Raw genomic sequence first — 22,043 nt, forward strand, 5'->3', positions numbered from 1 at the left:
TTTCTTATCTAGGAGAGAAAACTGTGAATATGATACTTATGAATTATTTAAAATACTTACTTCAATTCTGTGAAAAACAAATTGATATGATTTACAGAATCTATCTGTCTTATGAAGGTTTCCACATTTTCAAGAAACATCTACCCAAAAAAAAGAGACAAACATTTTAGTTCAAATCACACTAGTTCGTCTAAAGTAAGTGAAGGTAATTTTCTTCCATAACAAATGACTTAGAAAATTACCTTAGGGTTATGATCATGAATCAGATTGAGATTAATTCTTAGTTTTCTCATGCACTCAAATGCTTCTTTAAACATAAGTCTGTGAAGAAATAGAGAATGAATAGGAATGGCATTTTCATAACTAACCCCTGGGCCCAGCATATACTTATAATGATAAAAACCAGTTATAATGAGATTATAACCCAAATGGATTTCTACTCCAAAAACAAAGGACAAAAAAACCAGGTACTGGGTACACTTACATTCTTAAAAGGTGTGATTTAGTCTTCATGGCAGACTGAGGACTATCCCCAACACACACAAGAGAAAACCACCATGGAGCTGAGGTTCATTTACTTTTTTAAAAAATAATTTTATATATATATTTTTTATATCATTGTTCATTTTTGTACAATGTATGCTTGTATGCTTTCTCCTCTCAGGAGTAGTCCCCATAGAATTTCCACCACCAATTCACCCGTGAACCATCACTATAGTCCCTTGTGCTCTTCCCTCCCCTGTTTTGATTCTTCTCCCTCCCCCTCCCTTGCAGAATGTCTGATTTATAGTTCCCTGCTAATTTTGTTCTTTTTTAAAATTTATTTATTATTATTGTTTTTTTTTGCCCTGATCCTTTAATTGATTCCCCTATATTCCTTCTATAAGTGAAACCATCCAATATTTTTCTTTTTTCCTTCTGGCTTATTTTACTCAGTATAATCCCTTCTAGCTCCATCCCTGTTGCTGTGAAGGGGATGAGTTTAGAATAAAGATCTCTCCAGTACAAAGCAAACACATTCAAACAATGGATTGGCTCCTTCACAACAGCAGCTCAGGCACTTGTGGGTCATAGTTCTCTCTGAAAATCTGCAGCAGGCTTCAGGTAAGTACACATCTGGGTAAGGACACAGACAAGAGTTTGGGCACAATTTCCCTGGGTTAAAGCCCATCTCCAGCTAAAGCCCATCTCCTTAGGATCTCCTTAGGCTAAGAGGGCCTGTTTTATATGATGAGCTTCACAATTTTTCTGCTAGAAATGTCTATTATATATAGTATTAAAATGAAAATATAGGGAAAAAAAGAACACATCTGAGAATTTGATTGAAGACATCTGCAACAATTTTTCAGACATCTCTTCAGAATTTTGTTTTAAAAAATTTTAATAAAATACATAATCTCCACACATATGTCACAACTAGGTAATTATTCATGTACATGACACTTACTTGTCCAACCACTTCCGAATCTGAGCTAAAACCAGAGCTCGATGATGAACAACTTCTAAGTTTCCTCTTGGCATCTTAAAATAAATCAAATCAATGATTTTAATTAAACAGAAAAAATAATTTATTACATTATATATTATATATTACATCATTGTTCATTTCCATACAATGTTTGATTTCTCCTCTCAGGAGAAATCCCCATAAAATTACCACCAAGACACCCACAAACCATCACCGTAGACTCTTGTGCTCTTCCCTCCCTAAAAAGAAAAAATGTAAATACCCAGAATACACAACTTTTAAGTCTTCAGAGCAATCCACAACAACTCTGGAAAATGAGCACACTTTGAGCAGAATATTTAATATTTATGTATTATTCAACATTTATTTTGACTTTCAAAAGAAGTTTCCCTTTCAGCCTTACGAGGCAACAACTGTATTAACATTCCTTTATATAAAGCTAACAAACAACTTTACAAGAAGAGGCTTATTAAAAGTTGTAGCAAATGATAAGTCTAAAATACAATCCATAAGAATTCTGCTTGGTACTGACAATAGCCTAATGACAATGAGAATCATGGCATGAAACACCAGCTTACCTGTAGAATCAGCTTGGTGTCCTGGGGCACCACGGTAACAATGCGTGAACCCCTCTCCACCTTCCGCAGAGTTTCCCCTTGAGATGCGTGGCTGCTGCTCAGACTGGCCTGTAATGCTAAAGACACCACCGGCTAAGCGTCCGGAACCACTGTCATGCCAAGCTTCCCTGCCTCCACTGCAGCTGCACTGCACAGAATCCCGCGCGGAAGAGAGCAATCAACAGCCGGGCCCTGCTCTCTGTCAACCTCGAGAACGTTAACTCTTCTGATAATCTCAGCCCTGGCATTTGCCCTCTCAAACGAGCCCTGTTCCATGACCACACACACAATTTGTCAACTGATTTGAAAAGCACAGGTAGCTTGCCTATTTCTTACCATTATCGGGATACTCTAGTCATATCAGTGTAAGAGCCCCTGCTTCCAACTTAGGAGGAAGAAAGTGGACCTTTTTGGTTGTTAATATAAGAAAAACTCACACTCATGGGGGCAGAAGGGTGAGTGGAATAGAAGGAAAAATGGAAACAATTGCCTTCCTATAAATCACAGGGTGGGGCCCTTCAGAGATACAATGGAGGGTGGCCACGGTGAGAAAAGGCTCATTAAGAAGAAGTTAAAGCACACTGCCAGCTTGGTATTTACATGGCAACTCAAAGTAAAGTATTGATCAGTTATTTAATGAAATTTTTGTTTAACTGTAGGATGTTCTGCTCAAGAAAGACACTCTTCTCTGGAAGTCTCTGCTAACTGGTGCTGAATTATTTAACTGAGATATTATTTGAAAATAGGAAATAAGAAAATGAACTCTAAAGGTTTTCCCAAATGTAGGACTCCATGATAAAAAGCCAAAGTAGGTGAAGAACTTACAAAGTCATCAAGACTTCAAGGAAGAGAGATATTAGAAGAGGGGCTATTTTCTATTTCATACACTGAAAACTTACTTTTAAATGAAGCATCTCTCAGGCAGAAACACTGGCAGGTATGGGAATGCGTCGTCAACAATAAAAACTCATCATATACCGCAAATGATGTGATATTTGAAGCAATCTGCAACAAGCAAGGGAGGTAAAGTGGAAAGTTAGCTTTGATACTTGAAGCCAACCATGATATGATCCAGCACCAAACCCAGCCTTGATACCTCAGTGTCATTGATGAAAAAGCGACACCTGTCAGACAGACCAAGGACACATTCCTACAAGAAATATAAATGAAATTACAAACAATTCTAACCACACTGTTAAACTTAACTTTTCTATTATGCATTTCTATTGCCCTGTGATTTCACATCTAAGATCGTATAATCAGGACTCAGTATAGACATGTAGGATTATTTAGTCCAGTACAAAATGCAGTAGGATGCCTTTAATCCATTTGCAAGTGCTGTCATTATTCCGTCCTCTGCATATCTCAAATACGTCTCCTTCCTGACCCACACCACCTCACTCTAACAGTCACTTCTGATTTTGTCCCTTTCCAACCTATTCTCCACAGGGCAATTAGAAGGACCCTTTTAACCATGAAGTTGATCATACTATTTCACTGACTAAATATCAGCAATAATTTCCCAATCTTTGTCAAATGAGCAAATCCAGTTTTCTCTGCTCCATCACCAGCCACACTGCTTCCATTTTACTCCTTGAGTCAGCTGAGTTCTTTTTTTTTTTAAAGATTTATTTATTTTTATACAAGAACCGGGGTACAAGCCAGATGCGCGAGAGGGTGAGAAGATTCACCAGAGACAGAGCGGGGAACAGAACAGGCAGACTGACTGAAATACACTGCTGAGGGGAGCAGCAGACGAGACAGGAGAGATCTGCTTCACCATGTGGGATTCTTGCCAGCCGGCCGGGATCGAACCTGCGCTACAGAGGCTGAGGACAGCCTCACAGTGCAGTGCTCAAACACCTGCGCCACCAGTGAGGCCCAGTCAGCTGAGTTCTTTCCAAACTCAGCTTGTGTACAGTTCCTCCCACTCGAACACTATCCCTTCTTTCTTGGGAATAGAACTTTCTTTTCCTCCACATCTCAACATATACGCAGCCACCTCATATAGCTTTCCAGGTTCACAAAAAGTAGGTCTCCCTATCCTCATAGCTACCATCCTCTAATTAGCCCACACACACCTCAGAATTCTCTACTATGACACCAAATTTATTTCCTTCATTCTCCTCTTACAGAGGATAATTATACATACACTGGGAGATTATAAATTCCAGAAACTCAAGGATTAGCCAGCTGATAGGCTTTGTAGCCACTGTATCCTATTGCCCACCATACTTAGAGGTATCCTAATATTTGATGAATGGATGCCGTTTTTAAGATTACATTTCTCCTGTTCCCATAAGGTATTTAATAAGACTAACTTGACGGTTCTGCACAGCTGGGGATAGAAGCAGGCCAATTATACTTTTCCATTTTTGAATGTACAACCTCCAAGGAACAGAATAACTAACCACTACTTTCTGGCACTCCCTTAATCCTATTTTATAGACAGAAAAAGTTGAGGCTCAAGAAAGTGTCTTAATTTCTCCTTGTTGCCTAGGATACCTGGGTTATAGAGCCCTGGATCCACCTCTAAAGCTCACACTCTTTTTACCTAGCACAGTCATATCAGTACATGGGTTACTGCTCTTAGTGAAAAATTTCTGTCCTATGTTAATTTACCTCTCTTCCAATCATGGCCAAATCAGTCTGTGTGCATGGATAAGGAAATCGAACAGGAAATCCAGCAGAATTCTTCCATGGTTCGATAGTCATAGATGATGGTTCTGCAGGATTGGTAAATGAAGTTTGTAAAAGCTGGTCTGCTCTTTGCAAAAAACATGTCAACATCAACACTTGCCAAAACATTTAATGTGCATTTGGGATCACCTTCCAAATGTATTTTGGAAACTCACTAGGTTACTGCAGCTTATTACAAAAAAATAATAGAGGTAGGATGCCACCTGCCAATTCTACCCTTTAGCTCAGGATTTTGCCAGGGTAGTTGAAAGACCTAAGACTCAATGAGACATTGATAAGATGCTTACAAGTACATATTCTTTTTTTTCAAAGACTTATTTTTATTTATTTATGCATACCAGAACTGGGGTGAAGGCCAGAGGTGTGGGGGGAGGGTTCACCAGAAACAGTGGGGAACAGAATAGGCAGATCTACTGAAAAACACTGCTGAGGGGAGCAGCAGGTAAGACATGAGAGGACTGCTGAGCCACATGTGGATTAGCGCCCTGGCTGGATATTGACCTCAGGCTGTAGATATGACAGCAAAAGACAGAGACTTAACCCCTGTGCCACCAGGGAGGCCCACATAGTCTTAAGAATTAAATATTGATATAAGTTGTAAACACATTTTTCTGAAATTTTGACACTCACCCCAAAGATACTTGAGTATCTTGCCATCAACCAGTTGCAATGCTACTGACTTGTTCTTGGAATTGTAACACAGACTGATTATGATTCCATCCACTGTCACAGATGAACTGACAAAAGTTCCAAAAAATAAAAAGAGGAGAGGGCATTTTGTGAATATTTTTTCCAGTGGTGACATCTTACTGATCTTGCAAACCAAAAAAAGAAACAATTTTCCTTTGGTATTAATTGCTTATTGCAATGTACATTATCTACACATAACAAAATATATAATATACATAGTATATATATGTCTATAATATAGATAATACAAATATTACACATACTACTCACACACAAACATATACACACTGATAAACATTTGCTAGCCCAAGGCAAGATAACACAGTTTTTGGTCACATGACACTATTTTCCACAACACAGTGCTATGCTCATGAAAGAAGCATAACTGCATCTGTGCATTAATGTCAGGAACACAGGGGGCATTGCCATACCTAATATTGAGCTGTCCTTGCTCATCCTCTATTTCAGAAGAGGCCACAGTTAGATGGTGAATGACAGACTGTGGGCCGGACTGACTGTGGCTTACAGCCAGGAAGATATCTTCTTGGATCCAGGTGAGGAGGCCAAACTTCAAGGGGTTTACTTCTTGATCTTCACCATTCTCATACTGAATCCTGTTTTAAATATTGAAAAATATCCAAGATATGAACAAAACTTTACCATCTGAGATTTTCCTGAATGAAGCATGAGACACTTTGTATACAGAATGTTTTCCATTTATTTAAATTTAAATCTCTTATACTCTGATCTAAAGAGAACACTTCAGGAAACTGACTACACAATATACTTACCTGTATCAGGCCCTGCACTAAGAACCCCGGAGGTTTTTCCACTGTCACCACTGACCAGCATTCAAACCAGACTCCAGGAAATATGTAGGCTCAGCAGAACAGGTCCTTTCCTAAGGACCTCACAGCAAAATAACGAACTTGAGAGATGACTTCTGTGCCTTCCTTCTGAGGCATTAATTCAGCAAAACAAGGCATGTTTTTGCCACCTCACACAGGAACTTATAATGGCTACTTCCTGCCCTTGAGTTCAAGCAGCAAATCCTCAGGGCACATGGAAGAGGCTAGGTCACTCACCTGATCTTCCGCCTCAACCCAGCTCTCCTGGTCTCAGTCACTCCACTGCATTCAGCCCTGAGCAGAAGTGTCCCCACCTCTGGCCCTCACCTCTTCTGCCCACCATGCTCAATGTCCCTAGTCCTTCGCTGACAATCCTACACCTTGCTCTTCAAGGGTCAAAGTAAGTATTTTTGTTTTTCATGAAATGTCCTCTAAATGACTAGGAGCTACTCACTCCATTTATATAAATATACGATATTCTCAGCTTTCTAGTTTGCCTCAAGTCTCTGTCCTCTAATAGTCTCAAGTCTGTGTAATGAAACAATCTATGTAAATGTTCTTTGAAAACCACTCAGCATTATAAAGGCAGCTCCAAAACATAAACAGGTTGGATACTTAAATATATTTGTTAGATACACTGCATACATTTAAGTAATATTATTTATTAAATTCAGTTATTTATTCTATCAATTATCAATTATTCCTATTCATTTAGAAATAAATGTTCCCAGGGCCTCCCTGGTGGCGCAAGCAGTTAAGCAACACACTATGAAACAATCAACAGCCTCTGCAGCACGAGTTCAATCCCCGGCCGGCCGACCAGGGAGAATCCCACATGGCGTAGCAGACCTCTTCTGTCTCGCCCGCTGCTCCCCTCAGCAATGTATTTCAGTCAGTCTGCCTATTCTGTTCCCCGCTCTGTCTCTGGTGGATCCTCTCATACCCTGCATCTCTGGCCTGTACCCCAGCTCTTGCATGCATAAATAAATAAATGTTTTTTCAAAAAAAAAAAAGAAAGAAATGTTCCCAGAAGGCAAAGTAGTGTGGTTTAAGAACATGGGCTTATCAAATACACAGCACCCAGGAGTTCTGAGTATGGGATGAGGCACAGAAAGAGGATGTAGAGCCTCCCTGGTGGCATAAGGGGTTAAGACACAACCTATGAAGCTATCCATAGCGACCACAGCACAAGTTCAATCCCTGGCAGGGGAGCTACCCACATGGTGCAGCAAATCTCTCCTGACTTGCCCACTGCTCCCCTCAGCAGTGTATTTCAGTCAGTCTGCCTGTTGCTCCCCACTCTGTCTCTGGTAAATCTTCTCACCCCCCACACTGCTAGCCTGTACCCCAGTTCTTGTATATATAATCTTTAAAAAAAAAAAAAGAAAAAAAGAAAGAGGTTGCATTAGGTCAGCCCTATGTTTACAACCCAAACACCCTCAATTATGCATGTGCATGCAGCTCTATCCTATTGTCTGTATCTCTAGCTTTCCCATATGACTTCTGGAGAAATAAGGGCTGCTGCAGGAGTGGGTTCCAGGTCAGCTTATCCGGGGAATCTCCTGTCAACCATCAGGACAGGCGGCAGTCAGATACACAAAATGACTGGCCTCCCCATGTTGGCTTCCCAGGTGTCATAACTAACTGTTCCACTTGACATTAGGTCCAGAATGACAGCTGGCAAGATTCAGGACTCAATGCTGACTGCTTTTGTTCCCAGAGATTCAAGATATCCAAGAACAAATTACCTGTATCTCTTTTCCAGATGAGGCATTCTGAGGGAGACTTTAAATGAATTTCCACCCACAGCTCCCAGTTTCACTGTAGGATCCACACTTGGAGAGTCACCTAGAAAACAGAAATGCAAATACCATCATAATAGACTATAAACATTTTTCTTGATGTTAAAGTTACAGGGTCCTGCGTTCTAAAAGGCAAAGCACTTTACAAGTAAAGATTCTGGGAAATAGCTGCACCTCAACTCCTTTCTTAAATCTGCCTACCTTTCAGATTTAACCAAAACTTACTTTTGCCTTAATTCAAAGCAATCAGCATCCTCGCTGTGCCTCCTGGAGGCAAGGTGGAGGGGCTGCTCTCTCACCTCAGGGCTATCTCCAGCTATTGTCCCGCAACTACCTCTCAACAACCCTGGCTCCTCTGACATCCTAAGCACTCAATAAAAAGACATCCTCCATTCTTGATCCAGTTCATCCAACACACAGGCAGAAGTACAAGTCTTTTAAAGATTCAGTCAGAACACTGCACCCCTCTGCTCCTAGCTCTCCAGTGGCTTCCTGCCTCAGAGGAATTCAGTGTAAATACTAATATCTTACTAGAACCTTTGAAGCCAGCAAAGGTTCTGTTCTCTGACACCTTCCCCATGATCTCACCCCCAGTATCCCTTTATTTGCTCTGCTGCAGCAACACTGCCCCCTGACTATTTGCTAAACATGACAGGCAACTGGGAGTTGCATGGAACATTCTTACCCCAGATGTTTGCAGATCTCCATGACTCCTACCAGGTCTTCTGCTTAAATGTTGTCTTCAAAGAGAGAACTTCCCTGATCACCCTAAAGACAAAAGCCACCTTCCAACAGGCCTCAAGCAATTTCTTAACCTCTACCTTGCTTTATTTTTCTCCATAGCACCTGCCATCTGATACATATTTTTATTTAAAATCTTTCTCCCCAACTAGAATACAAATTCTACAAACACAAGGATGGGGATTGGGGGGGGGGGGCTGGTACTTAATCGATAAACATTGAGGAAAAAAAGAAGACTCACATTTTAAAAGCCACCTTTGAAAATTGTGGCCTCTCATTTGTCTCTACCCAATTCAAATGTCCACCACTCGTCTCTAGGTTCTTCATTGGTAACCACAAATTTGTGGTGGCAGTTCTTTCTCTTCTGCTCAGGCACTGAGCACTTAGCACTATCTGACCTATTGTGCTCAAACGAGGATATTCTGACTTTGACCTCAACCTCCAATATTTCTTCTCATTTCTTCTGAGCTCAATAAAACGTCTAACGTCACTTGACTCCCTGCACACCCTGGAAGCTGTCAGAAGCTGCTTCTTCACTGGAACTCGAACTCCCACCAACCTGTCCTTTGCATGCTCACTGGCAGGTGCCGGACACAAGCACTCTCTTCAATTTCAACCCCACGAGAGAAACCCACTATGCATACCAGGGCTATCGCCTGAAATTGCCCTATGTTTGAAAAGCTAATCTCTAAACCTTTCCCTTGAAGAAGGGCTCCCACAAGCCTTTTCCAGAATCATATCCAAACTCTCCACAAAGTGCTCTTTTACTTTTCAAAGGCTTACAGCTCCTGGATTTCTATGATCTTTCTCTTTTTTCCATTTTTACAGACATTTCCTCGGCCAAGCTGGCACCACCTAGACACTCTGCAATAGTTGCTAGACACTCTGCAATAGTCTTTGCCTAACTGGTGTTTCTGCCTGATACCCAACCAATCTTCTGAAAGCGGAGCTCTAAACCTACTACAGTGGAGGGTGGCACAGGATTTCATTTTGGGAAAATGAGAAAGTTCTAAAACTGATTGCTGAGATGGTTGCACAACCCTGTGAATATATTAAAAACTACTGAATTATATACATGGGGAAATGTTATGAATTTAATAAAGTTACTTTTAAGTGTTTGTGAGATAAAAATATTCTTTACATTGTAAAGTTATATATAAAGTCAGGTAAGTATCATACAGTAAGTACCACAAAAGCTTATACTCTGATTCTTTTCAATTTCACAGAACTGGCAATAGATTATCCAAACAGTAATAGAACATAGGAACAATCATATGTTCGATATGAATGATAAAGACTACTTTAAAAAGCAGTTAGCTTTTGCATTTTCTGACTGGCCTCTGTGACATCAGTTTTCTAAGCTATTAAAAAAAAAAAAAAGCTTAAATAGCATTGTTCAGTAGTCACCCCCTATTTGCAGGGGTTATGTTCCAAATACCCCAGTGGCTGCCTGACACTGCGGATAGTACCTAACTCTAATGTATATATACTATGTTTTTCCCTACAAATACATGTAAAGGTAATGAAAACTGTGAAAAATTAAAGATGAACTAAAATACAATGCTATTTCCAGTGTTGAATGTTACTCTTAAGCCACTCACTCAGATTTAATGAAGCAAAAGAAATTGCTCTTATAAGCCAGAACAGGCGTGGGAGAAAAAATCCCAAAACAAAGCACCCAATAGGCCAAATAAAAATCATAATGATAATATTAAATATAAACTTTAAAATTTTAGGAACATTTGAACCAAGGAAACACCAAACTATCATTTGCTCGTGTAGGAGGGACTTGATTCACAACATCTTGATAACAGTTTTTGAACATACCACATTTATAAACAGAAATCTGGTTACTGGCATCTAGGACAGCAAGGTCATTACTCTTTTCAGGGTGTGCAGAGAACATGACTTGATTAACAGGATGCGGGAGCAGCAGTCGGTAGGAGCTCATGGGAGGGGGGACCACAGCCTGCCGGAAGACTGTCACCAACACCCTGTCTGCATGTGAGAGAGAAAGGCAGAGGGTTAGACACATCGATGATCATTTTCTAAAACAGAGCATCTCGGTAGCACAAGACCACTGACTCATCATGGTGGTAGAAAATACACAGTAATTCTTAAAAAAAATTTTGGTGGGCCTCCCTGGTGGCGCAGTGGTTGAGCACTGGGTTGCGAAGCTGCCCACAGCCTCTGCAGTGCCGGTTTGATCCCCGGCCACCAGGCGAGTGTCCCACATGGCGCGCAGATCTCTCCTGCCGCCCGCTGCTCCCCTTAGCAGTGTATTTCATTGGTCTGCCTGTTCTGTTTCTCACTCTGGCTCTGGTGAATTCTCTTGCCCTCCCATGCTTCTGACTGTACCCAGTGCTTGTATAAATAAATAAATCTTTAAAAAAAAAATTGGTGTTTTCATCATGAATAAACTTAAACACAATGTAGGGGAGGAACATAAATATCGTGGCCTCTGCCTATATCTGGCTACTGTCACCTCCAGGCCTAGACAATTCATCCCTGGGCTTGGAGGTTTCAGGAGCCAGGGACTAAGGCAAGAAGGCCAAGAGGGCAGAGTTCTCATTGTAAACCTGGGCCTGCAACCAACTCAGACTAAAGCAAGGAAATCAATTCCTGTGAAATCCTTAAAGCACTTCCCTATGTTGGGTTTCTAAGGTATATATGATTAACGCTTCCATACAGAATATAAATGAAAATCAGTATTATGACCACCACATAAAACATGAACTATTATGCCGACTCACATTATAATTCAGAAGAAAGTTTCCTTTATGTTATCAGCAATAAGTAAAAACTGTGTATAGGTGACTACTCTCTCCAGTTGCCTTCCGCTCACTAAAAAAAACAAACAAACCTTCAACCCTATTACAAAATACTAGCCCAATCCTCATGAGAAAGTGGTCTGTGATTTAAACTGAACATACTGGACAGTATGTTATTGCCCAGTATTTTATCAGGAAACAAAGTCGCACAGGTGGAAGTCTATGTAAACATATGTCAGAGGGAAAACAAAAGTTAATATGCCCAGTGCTGCAAAACCACTTGCCTTCCTCTCTGCCCAAGGTCAAAACTTTCAATGTTTTCAAAGACCAAACAAGCATATATGTGAAGGCCACAGATGTAGCATGACAGGACTGGGGAGGATGGGATGGGAAGAGGGGTGAGGAGGAGGGACCTAGCAGAGTACATGCCCCACCGAAGGATATTACCATACAGTCAAAGACAAAACAACAAATAAGTAAAATAAACAAAACAAAAATTCCCTTGTTTTAGTCAAACCACCACATTTGTAAGTGCTGGGCTCACAACCCTTACAGCCTGAGAACACATCCCAGCTGCTTACTTCCATCAATAACAGCCACGTTGGCCATGTCACTGGAATTTTCTCCTGAGCTCCGGTCAGTGGTCCAGTGCCAGTCATAGCAAAGGTAATGCCAGCCCTGACAGAGAACATGTAGCCGATGTGGCGTCACTGGGTCCCACATCAGAGACACGATCTTGCTCTTCCCACAGGTGTTGAAGGGCAGACTTTGTTTGAGGTACCAGTGATAGTTTCCAACAGTCCAGAGCTGAACTGCAAGAAAAATGAAAGAAAGGCAGTAAAAGTCCAGAGAACCATTCTGCATACCACCTGCTGTGGAGGTCGGGGCAACCTTCTCTTACTCAAATGACCCCTCTAACTCAACCTCTGCACTAATCCGATATTAACAATAATTTTTGAAAGGTAATTTTCCACAGGGATAAAATGTCAAGCATAAATAAGATCAGAAGCACACGCTTATTTTAGCCTCTATCTTCAAAATTTATGATCATGTGAAAGAAGACGGCAGAACAGTGTTTCAGTGAGTTTTTTCCCATGAAAATTTTAGAAGAAAATTTGTATCACAGTTGTATATTTAACAAAAAAGAGATTTTAGCTATAATGAGAAATACATATAAAAACTGAAAAACAAGAACATTTTAAGTCATTATTACAAAATAACAGAATTATCCTCTCCTTTTTACCTCTTTATCTTTTTCCTAGTGTTTTCACATATTACGAACAAAGTGAAAAATACATATTTACATAATTTAAAAGTTATACAGAAGATTTTTACATCTAATCCAATTTTTCTTACTTTCACAGTATTCCCTTGACCAGTATTTCAATCTCCTGCAGTGACACCATCTGAGAAGAAAAAGTACTGACAACCAGCAACGGTGAATTTTACAGAGCTCAGCTATCATGCCACGTTGCTTGCTTAAACACCAGTAAGGCTGGTGTGGAAAATTTTCTGTAAATGTGATTAACATTTAGTCAGTTGATTTTAAGTAAAGCAGATTACCCTCCATAATATGGATGTGTCTCATCCAATGAGTTCAAAGTCTTAAAAGGAAACACTGAGATCTCCCATACAAGAAGGAATTCTGCCTCAAGACTGTAACACAGAATCCTTCCTGAGGGTCCACACTGTGGGCAGGTCTGTCCTACAAATTTCAGACTCACAACTAACATCATCTCTTACCTGAATTTCCAGTCTTCCAGCTTATCCTGGTTCTGTTTTTCCACAGAAACATGACTGAAAACTGTAAGTAATCAACACCTAACTACTATACCCCAATAGCTACCTTTGATTCTATTAAAAACTAAGTGGAAGATATGAGAGAGCATAAGGTTGAGAAACTACAGCCATCTTACCATAGGATTTTCGAGTGGAATTTTCTTCCTTCTGAAGTTCTTCTGCCCACACGGCAAGCACAGTGGAATCTGCATTCCACAGCAGGTCATTGACCTAGTAGTGGAAAAAGATCTATTATTGGCCTTGAACTTTGTATTTACTTGAAAACCTTTTGATGGCTGAATCCCGTTCTCATAAGCCAAGAAAATCTCAGAACTTGATTTAAACTCTGGTGTAAATTACTAACCCTCAGTCAATGAGAAATTCTGCTAAATATGCCATTATATGTAAATGACTTTAAAAAAACATTATCTTTAAACATTAAAAAAGACAAAGTAGGAACCTCCCTGGTGGCACAAGGGTTAAGACATAACCTATGAAGCTATCTGCAGTCACTGCAGCACGAGTTCGATTTCCAGCCAGCCAGGGAGCAACCCACATGGCGCAGCAGACTCTCCTGTCTTGCCCGCTGCTCCCCTCAGCAGTGTATTTCAGTCAGTCTGCCTGTTCTGTTCCCCAGTCTGTCTATGGTGAATCCTCTCAAGCCCTGCAACTCTGGCCTACAGGTCAGTTCTTGTTTGCACAAATAAATATTTAAAAAAATAATTCTGCAAAATTCTAGTGCCTGTTGAAAGTAAGTAATAGAGACATGGGAGTTGGGAGTTCATTCCCTCTCAATCTTTATCATGTTTAAATTCCACTGAATTAAGGAGTAGAATTAAGTAGAACATTTGATGTGTTTCTGCTCCAGCAAAGATTTCATAAAGATACATAAACTATTTAAGATTTATGAGTTATTAATGAAAAATATCATTATCATTGGAAGAATTTACTTTTGCAAAATAAAATAATAAAAACTAGCACTTCTATTTCCTATGCTTTACCTAGGATGGAGAATGAATGTGATTTCTTCTTTGTAAATTTTCTGAGTTTATGAAAAACAACTTTTTTTTCATTAAAAAAAGTTTTCTATTACAAGAAGTCACTATTTCTATTACTATCCATTCTGCAGCTTCTATTTATACAAACATATCAAATATAAACCCTCTCTACTGCTGTGGCAAGTCCTCAGAATTTGATGGTAAAACAACTTCAGGACCTACCTTAACTTCATCTTTGAGGAAAGGAAGTGTAAATTGTCCATGGAGAAGTCCATTTTTCTCAAAAAAAACAACATCCTGCTGGTTGGGTTTATCTTGAGTAGATGCAATCAAACTACCTGAGGGCCTTAAAGCAAACCCAGAGTTAAAACATCTAAGAGTTTATCCAGCTAGCTAAGAAACAAGATGAAATTCAGAGAAACAATTTTTCAGCCAAAACCAAACCACCCCATCTATACGGAGAAGCAACACTACGTGTCTCCTGGCAAGCAGTCACTAGTACACCTGCCCAGAGGAAAAATGTCTCTTCTGGTTTTCGGTGCCTCAACTGCTCAGCCACATGGATTTAGATTACACTTGGATGACTTTTTTAAACCAACAATTTAAATCATTCCAAGTACACTGTCTTAAAAAAAAATGAAAAACTGAGCCACCCTGGTGGTACACTATCAAATCTCAGCACTGTCAAGCTATTGCCAGCCACTGCAGCATGAATTTGATCCCCAGCCGGGGAGTTAAACCACATAAGTTGCAGGAGAACTCTCCAGTATCACCCGCTGCTCCCCTCAGCAGTGTGTATCAGTAGATTCACCTGTTCTGTTCCCCACTGTATCTCTGATGAATCCTCTCACCTCCTGCACCTCTGGCCTACACCCCAGTTCTTGTATGCATAAATAAGTAAATAAATCTTTACAAAAGAAAAACTATTTTGGGCCTTCCCTGGTAGCGCAGCGGTTGAGCACTGGGCTGCAAAGCTGCCTGTAGCCACTGCAGCGCCAATTCAATCCCCAGCCGCCGGTGAGGGTCCCACAAGGCGCGCAGACCTCTCCTGCTGTGCCCACTGCTCCCTTCAGCAGTGTAATTTTGTCAGTCTGCCTGTTCTGTTCCCTGCTCTGGCTCTGGTGAACTCTCTCACCCTCCCATGCTTCTGACTGTACCCAGTGCTTGTATAAATAAATAAATATTTAAAAAAAAAAAAAAACCCAACAACTATTTCTCCTTCAATTACATCAGCAAATATCCTATGCTCAGATAGGTGTCTTTTAAGATTTCTTGATCTTATATGAAAACATCTCAATCACCTCATCTTGTCTATATCTGTCTACAGAGTTTCAATTCAAATATGTTTCTTTGCTCTATCATCCAATTGCCGAAAACTAACTGGAAACAAAATGTCTAAAACCTAGAGGCTAGTAGTGCTCTGCATATAACAGGTGCTACTACAACAGTGGATAGCTCCCCATGGTCAGGTGGCCGCAACACACGGGGAGACTGTGTAGAGCACTAAGCCATGAGGTGAACTGGGCCCAAGTCTAGCCTGAAGCTTCCTAGACAAGCTGAGCCTTTCATGTTGGGGTTTGTGCTATTGAAAGAAGCTCTTTTCCTAGTTTTCATCAGAGTGTCACTGAGCCCTTCAGACTGCGACTTCCCTGCTCAGTACCATCTTCTGTTTTATGCATTGGCTTCATATTGGCCTACCAAAACCTGCTCATTGTGTGAACAATGTGAAAAAGTTCTTTGAAGAACTTCTTCTGTCTTAGAATCTACCTTCAAATTCAGTCCAGACTTCAGAGAACTAAAAGAAAGATACAAACTAACATCCAAATGAGGAAATGTAAATATTCTTTCATGTTGCAAATATCTCTAATTCGAAGGGTAACACCCCCTCAACCCAGTTCTAAGAAATTCTCTAAGAAGATACAAAGTTTCTTCACCCACTTACTTCCAAGCCAGAGCCGGGCCCAGTCCTGCCACAGGCTCACTGGTTGACTGTAGAGCAAACTCTCGATTCCAAACTCTGACCTTCCGGGCCCCTGCACAGCAGAGACAAGCAAAGCACTATGATGAACGTGAAGTCAGAACTCTCACTTTCCCCACCAATAAAAAAATGTCAAAGTCAATTAGATTAATCTTGCCAAAGTTTATATCCACCATGTGGGAGGCTGGACAAGATGGCCTCAAAGAAGTCTTCTAATTCTCAGCTCTAAATTCATTGACCACCTACACCTTAGATATGTAAGTAAAGAAAAATTCTCAAAGCAATAGAAAGAAAATGTCCTTGAATTTAATGAGATTTTAAGACTTTTTTAAACTTCAGTTTATTTCCATACCTGTCTCTGGGCAAACAACACTCACAGCAAAAAACTGTCCATCACCACGCCAGGTAACTTGTGCTTTGTGGTCATCCCAGGGCAAAGCAGACTCGAGCTAAAGAATGGAAGAAACAGAAACACTACTAGCACCCTTCAATGGAAAGGATGATGTTCCACAACTGCTCTAGGCTATTAAATTTGTATCTCTTATTTGACGCTTAAGCTAGCTATAAAACCAGTGTCATGGAACCTTTATGAACCCATCTGGAAAAGCATTCGACCCAGAAATCTTCAAGAAAAGAGAAACAGATTTCAAAACAAAATCCTACTCTGAGCATTAAAATTAAAGGTGGTCAAGGAAAAAAAGAGAGGGAGATAATAAATAAATAAAGATGGCCTCTAAGCATTTCAACAGTGGAACTCACCCCAGATCTAGATATTAAAAATAGTGAGTTGAGGAAGCTACCAGATAACTACAATAAGGAGATAAATGTTCTGTCTTTCTACATGTAATCAAGTAGAATTCTGCTTATTCAATTATTGAGAAAGCTTCACAACAGCACACAGAAGTGTTAAGATGAAAGGAAACTGGGCAGGGAAGGGCCAGAGGTCACAAAGGCAGTAGCAATGATCAGCGTTTCGTGCTCTGTAATTGGGAGGAAGACAAGTCTCTGATGCCACTTTATCTCGATCAAGGCCTTGAAGACAAAAGCTAACTCTGTGGGGTGGGGGGCAAATGATCACCGGAACGAACATCATCACATTCCAGTGCAGCTAAGTGGAAATGGCAGCAGTCAGCACAACGGGGAACTCACAGGGAGCCCAGCAGATTTATGCTCAGTGAAACTGCCCTGCGGTAGAGACCATGGACTTTCAATAGGAAAGGTTTAATGTGAGTTTCACAGAATGTTGCTGGAAATAATTAAGGACAGAAAAAGTCAATGGCAAGCAATGCCTTATTGATTCACCTATCCTAGAAAGACAGCTTTTGGAAATTTCTACATAGACTATAAATACAATGCCTCCACTTGCTCAGGCTTGAGTGTGGAATCATCATCACTAATTCCTCTCTCAGTCCTCACATCTGATCTATTATCAAGACATCCTGCAGCTCTACCTTCAAAATGTAGCCAGAAAGAAGGAAAACAAAGCATTTCATCCAAAAGAAAAAAAAAAATTGCAAAAAAACTCTCAAGTGTATATATGGAGGAAAAACAGAAAAACACACATGCAGATGACAGCTGTGGAATCAGGACAGCAGCTCCTTCCATAAGGGAAGGGAATCAGAAAGGGAGAGATAGGGTGTTTCACATCTACTGGTAATAACTTATTTTTTTTTTTAAGATTTATTTATTTATTTATACAAGCACTGGGTACAGTCAGAAGCACGGGAGGGCGAGAGAATTCACCAGCGCCAGAGTGTGGAGTAGAACAGGCAGAAGGACCAGAGTACACTGCTGAGGGGAGCAGTGGGCACGGCAGGAGAGGTCTGCGTGCCATGTGGGACCCTTGCCAGCAGCCGGGGATTGAACCGGCGCTGCAGAGGCTGCAGGCAGCTTTGCAGCCCAGTGCTCAACCGCTGCACCACCGGGGAGGCCTGATAATAACTTACTTTTTAAACTAAATGTTGATAATATTTATTATCAACACTGAATGACACAGCAACCTGGAAAAAAAAAAAGCTCTCTCTAGGATGATCCACTCCCTGATGGCTCCAAAAAACTTTGTTTTTACTAAAGAAGAAGAGATCTGTTCATCATTAACCTTTATCTCAACACCTAAGAGTTCCTGGCGTTCTGGAGGCAGGATTTCTATTCCTCCCACTCAAGGTACCTCACCCATAGAGCAACCTTACCATTTGCACTTGAAAGGCCGCTTGCCTGCCCTCTGATCCATGGAACTGTGTCTCCTTCCGGCCCCATCCAACAGTGATAAACTTACCTAGAGAACAATTGTTGAGAATGTGCAAACCAAACAATAAGTTAAATAAAATGAAATAAAATCAGTTCATAGCTATTTTTCAGTTAGTCACTGGCAATCACTTAGGTCGTCAGCAATCTCTCAATAAACTGACCAGCAGTCAACATTTGAAAAACCTACATTCCATATTACATGCAGCAGTGAGTGTGAAGAATCTGAAATGGCTTTATTTTAGAAAACACTTTATTGCCATCTTAAACACTCCAAATTCTCTTAATGAGAGTCGGTAGTTTATAATGAAGTAGAATAAAACATGAAGAATTTACATGATATGGCAATAAATAACAAAGCATAAAACTCAAGACAAGAGGTGGGAATAAAATCCTGATTATAAGTATTCAATCCACTATATGTATCCATCCTCCCCATTAATGGGTAGAGGAGACTGAAGACTATGGAATTCAACCCCTCACAGACTAGACCTCCCAAGTGGCAGAGGTCAAAATTAAAACAGGGCTTCTTGGGCTTTCCTGGTGGTGCAAGGGGTTAAGTCTCAGTACTATGAAGCTATCAGCAGCCACTACAGCAAGAGTTCAATCCCCAGCCAGGGCGATTGGTGCTAATTTCATAGCAACTACTCAAAAATTATTTCCAAATAAATTATTTTTGAATATTAGTTTTCTCAATGATTTCTCAGAGTTTGTGGAACAAAAAGCCATGTGCTTAGATTGCAGCACGGTAAAATACCTTCTCCCCTTTCCCTTCCCTCAACCAGCCCAGTTACCTGCACCCTCAGGTTGTCCAGAACTTCTTATACTCAATAAGCATCTCCCTTCCTCTCCTCCTTCAATATTCCCAAAGACTCAACTCCAAAAATACCACAGTTAAATCTTAGCAAGAAAATAATCTGAAAAGTATTTTTCTCATGAAAATGCAGACTTGGATCGATCAGTAGAAGCGAAAATAAGCCTAATAACTCTCTTGTTTTCTCCCTAAAATTATACCCCAGAAGTACTCTTATTCTAGTTAGCACAGTTCCTTTCATCGAACCCTGAGGTTTGGGCACTAACCATCCTGGTAATCCTAAACATAGGTAGGTCTCCAGTGCCCAGGTCACTGACAAAGTCAACTCTCAGACATGTAGAGCACCTGAGGATGCCTTTTCAGATCTGGGATGGGCTAAAGGAATTGGACTATCAGACACTGAATAGAAGTTTAAGCTTCATGGTTCTTTGGGTTTATGAGTGTAATTAGTACATAAGAAAGTGGCCAAGCCTGCGCAGAAATTCAGGTCACAAGATATTTCAAAGCTATACTCACTTTCACCAAAATCATCCTGGTGAATTTGCTGTTCCATGATTGGTTCAAAGTCTTTTGTCATCATAATTAGGGACTGTTGACCTTGAAAGAGCACAAATAAGAATGATTATGTTTGCATGCAACAAATTTGCCATTCCATAAGTATCTATAACACTGTAAACTACAGAGCTGGAGTGGAGAAGTTTATAGTCAGAACAGAGCAGAAAAAAGTCATGCTGGGCCTCCCCGGTGGCGCAGCGGTTGAGCGCTGGGTTGCGAAGCTGCCCGCAGCCTCTGCAGCGCCGGTTCGATCCCCGGCTGCTCCCCGGCCCGGAGGAGGGTCCCGCATGGCGCGCAGACCTCCCCTGCCGCCCGCTGCTCCCCTCAGCAGTGTACTTCGGTCCTTCTGCCTGTTCTGCTCCCCGCTCTGGCTCTGGTGAATTCTCTCACCCTCCCGCGCTTCTGACTGTACCCAGTGCTTGTATAAATAAATAAATAAATAAATCTTTAAAAAAAAAAAAAAAAGTCATGCTAATGTTTCGGCTCTCATTAAAGAAAAACAAAAAATCTTGACAGGATAAGCCACCTGGTGCTGCTGTTCAGCTATTTAAGTATGTGAACCAGCATAAAGGTCCACAAAGTATGCAGACTTGCATACTTCAGTCATCAAGGTCCTTCTTCAAATATTCCTCATAAGGCTGCTAGTTTATAGAAACTCATCCAAATGAAGAGAATTAAAGGGAAAAAAGCAGTATTTGAGAGCTTGTAAGAGTGCTTAAGAGTTGTAGGATAGTTTTAGAATCTGTTTGTACAGCAACTCTTCCTTTTAGAGTTGGTTAAATAAATACTGCTGACATTTCTAACTATGACTTGGTATTATCTCCAGGTTTTAGGACTTTGAGTCCCATTTCCAAAGATTGAAAAGCTAAATGAGTCCATTTTTAAAACAATTTACTGAAGGGTAAAACTTGAGTAAAAAGGAACACATTCCTTCTAGATTATAATGCTGGTATCATTGTTCAAATAAATTTTTTGAAACCTTAGTAACCTAAAACTTAAGCCTGTAAGGTAACAAGAATCGTATTTTACAAAGCCCAGCGCTAGGGACCAGTGGCAAGTTTACCTGTAGCAAGCAGCACTAGCTCCTGGTCAGGACTCCAACTCATGACAGAGATACCGCTAGCAACGCTCCCAACACATTCCAGCTGAGACAAAAGAAAAGTGCTAAGAGATTTCAAAACACCAGCATCTGGGTAAATAGTGACTATAGCCTTAATCAAAATAATTAAAAACACAACATACAAATGTAAATTAATTCAACAAACATTTATTAAGGTATTAAGAAGTGCTAGGTACTAAGAAAATAGGCATAACACAAGGCTGGAAGTGACTAAGGCCACTCCATTCCTTCCAGAGCTGGCTCATGAAGGAGAGAAAAAGATGACTCTCCAGTGGGATTTGGGATACAACCAAGGTCTCGGGGACTGAGTGGGAGTTTAGAGGCAGGAATGGGCACTGAGCAGGTTTTTGGATCCAGTAGACTGGGTAAAGGAGGAGAGTCCTTGGAGTCCTCAGTGGTTTTTCAGGCTTTTATTGGGATTTACCAGGTACACGGCAGGCAGAGGTGCTAGGGGCCGGGAGGCTGGCAGGTCTCCCAGCCCCCAGCAAGTCTTCAATCTATCTGGGCTGTCCAGCGTTCTCTGGTTCTCTCTCTGCTCTACTATTCATTCTGCTTCTCTCTCGGCTTCTGTTGGCATTTCCGTGACACCACCCTTAAAAGCCCAGTCTTAGCCCAGGCGAATCCCATCTACATATGCCCACACCCTACTCCAGGTGCCCGCCATCAGGCATGCATTCAGGACTACAGGGTTCTGTCATCTATCCTAATGGTGGGAGGGCAGAAAAGCCTGATACTTTTACCTTACCCTACAGGGGCTTCCGAACAGGGGATGACAAACGGCCCTGGAAAACCCAGGCAAGCTTTTCTGAGGTGCCATGAAAGTGATGACAGGACCATGAGAGAGACAGAGGAGGTGCAGAGTTATAAAAAGCAGTTAAAAGTCAGCTGCAACTAGAGCAATAAGATATAGATAAACAG

The 22,043-nt window shown here is 40.8% G+C and overlaps 1 protein-coding gene across 1 annotated transcript in view; it reads right to left on the reverse strand.

Annotated features, from left to right (window-relative positions):
* Window positions 1–22,043, reverse strand: part of ELP1 (elongator acetyltransferase complex subunit 1) — a 59,221-nt gene that overhangs the window by 30,049 nt on the left and 7,129 nt on the right. The window contains exons 4-22 of the mRNA XM_037495152.2: window positions 21,069–21,150; window positions 19,967–20,047; window positions 18,582–18,667; window positions 16,745–16,841; window positions 16,357–16,447; window positions 14,637–14,760; window positions 13,554–13,647; window positions 12,219–12,449; window positions 10,694–10,864; window positions 8,072–8,171; window positions 5,907–6,089; window positions 5,416–5,522; window positions 4,708–4,811; window positions 3,182–3,235; window positions 2,985–3,090; window positions 2,047–2,162; window positions 1,448–1,521; window positions 243–321; window positions 61–140 (exon numbers count right to left, since the gene is read on the reverse strand). Coding sequence (XP_037351049.1) covers window positions 61–140; window positions 243–321; window positions 1,448–1,521; window positions 2,047–2,162; window positions 2,985–3,090; window positions 3,182–3,235; window positions 4,708–4,811; window positions 5,416–5,522; window positions 5,907–6,089; window positions 8,072–8,171; window positions 10,694–10,864; window positions 12,219–12,449; window positions 13,554–13,647; window positions 14,637–14,760; window positions 16,357–16,447; window positions 16,745–16,841; window positions 18,582–18,667; window positions 19,967–20,047; window positions 21,069–21,150 — 2,060 coding nt within the window. The remainder of the gene's footprint in view (window positions 1–60; window positions 141–242; window positions 322–1,447; window positions 1,522–2,046; window positions 2,163–2,984; window positions 3,091–3,181; window positions 3,236–4,707; window positions 4,812–5,415; window positions 5,523–5,906; window positions 6,090–8,071; window positions 8,172–10,693; window positions 10,865–12,218; window positions 12,450–13,553; window positions 13,648–14,636; window positions 14,761–16,356; window positions 16,448–16,744; window positions 16,842–18,581; window positions 18,668–19,966; window positions 20,048–21,068; window positions 21,151–22,043) is intronic.

This window comes from Talpa occidentalis, unplaced genomic scaffold (assembly GCF_014898055.3).
Source record: "Talpa occidentalis isolate TD23 unplaced genomic scaffold, MPIMG_talOcc4v2.1 talOcc4.7, whole genome shotgun sequence".
NCBI lineage: Eukaryota > Metazoa > Chordata > Mammalia > Eulipotyphla > Talpidae > Talpa > Talpa occidentalis.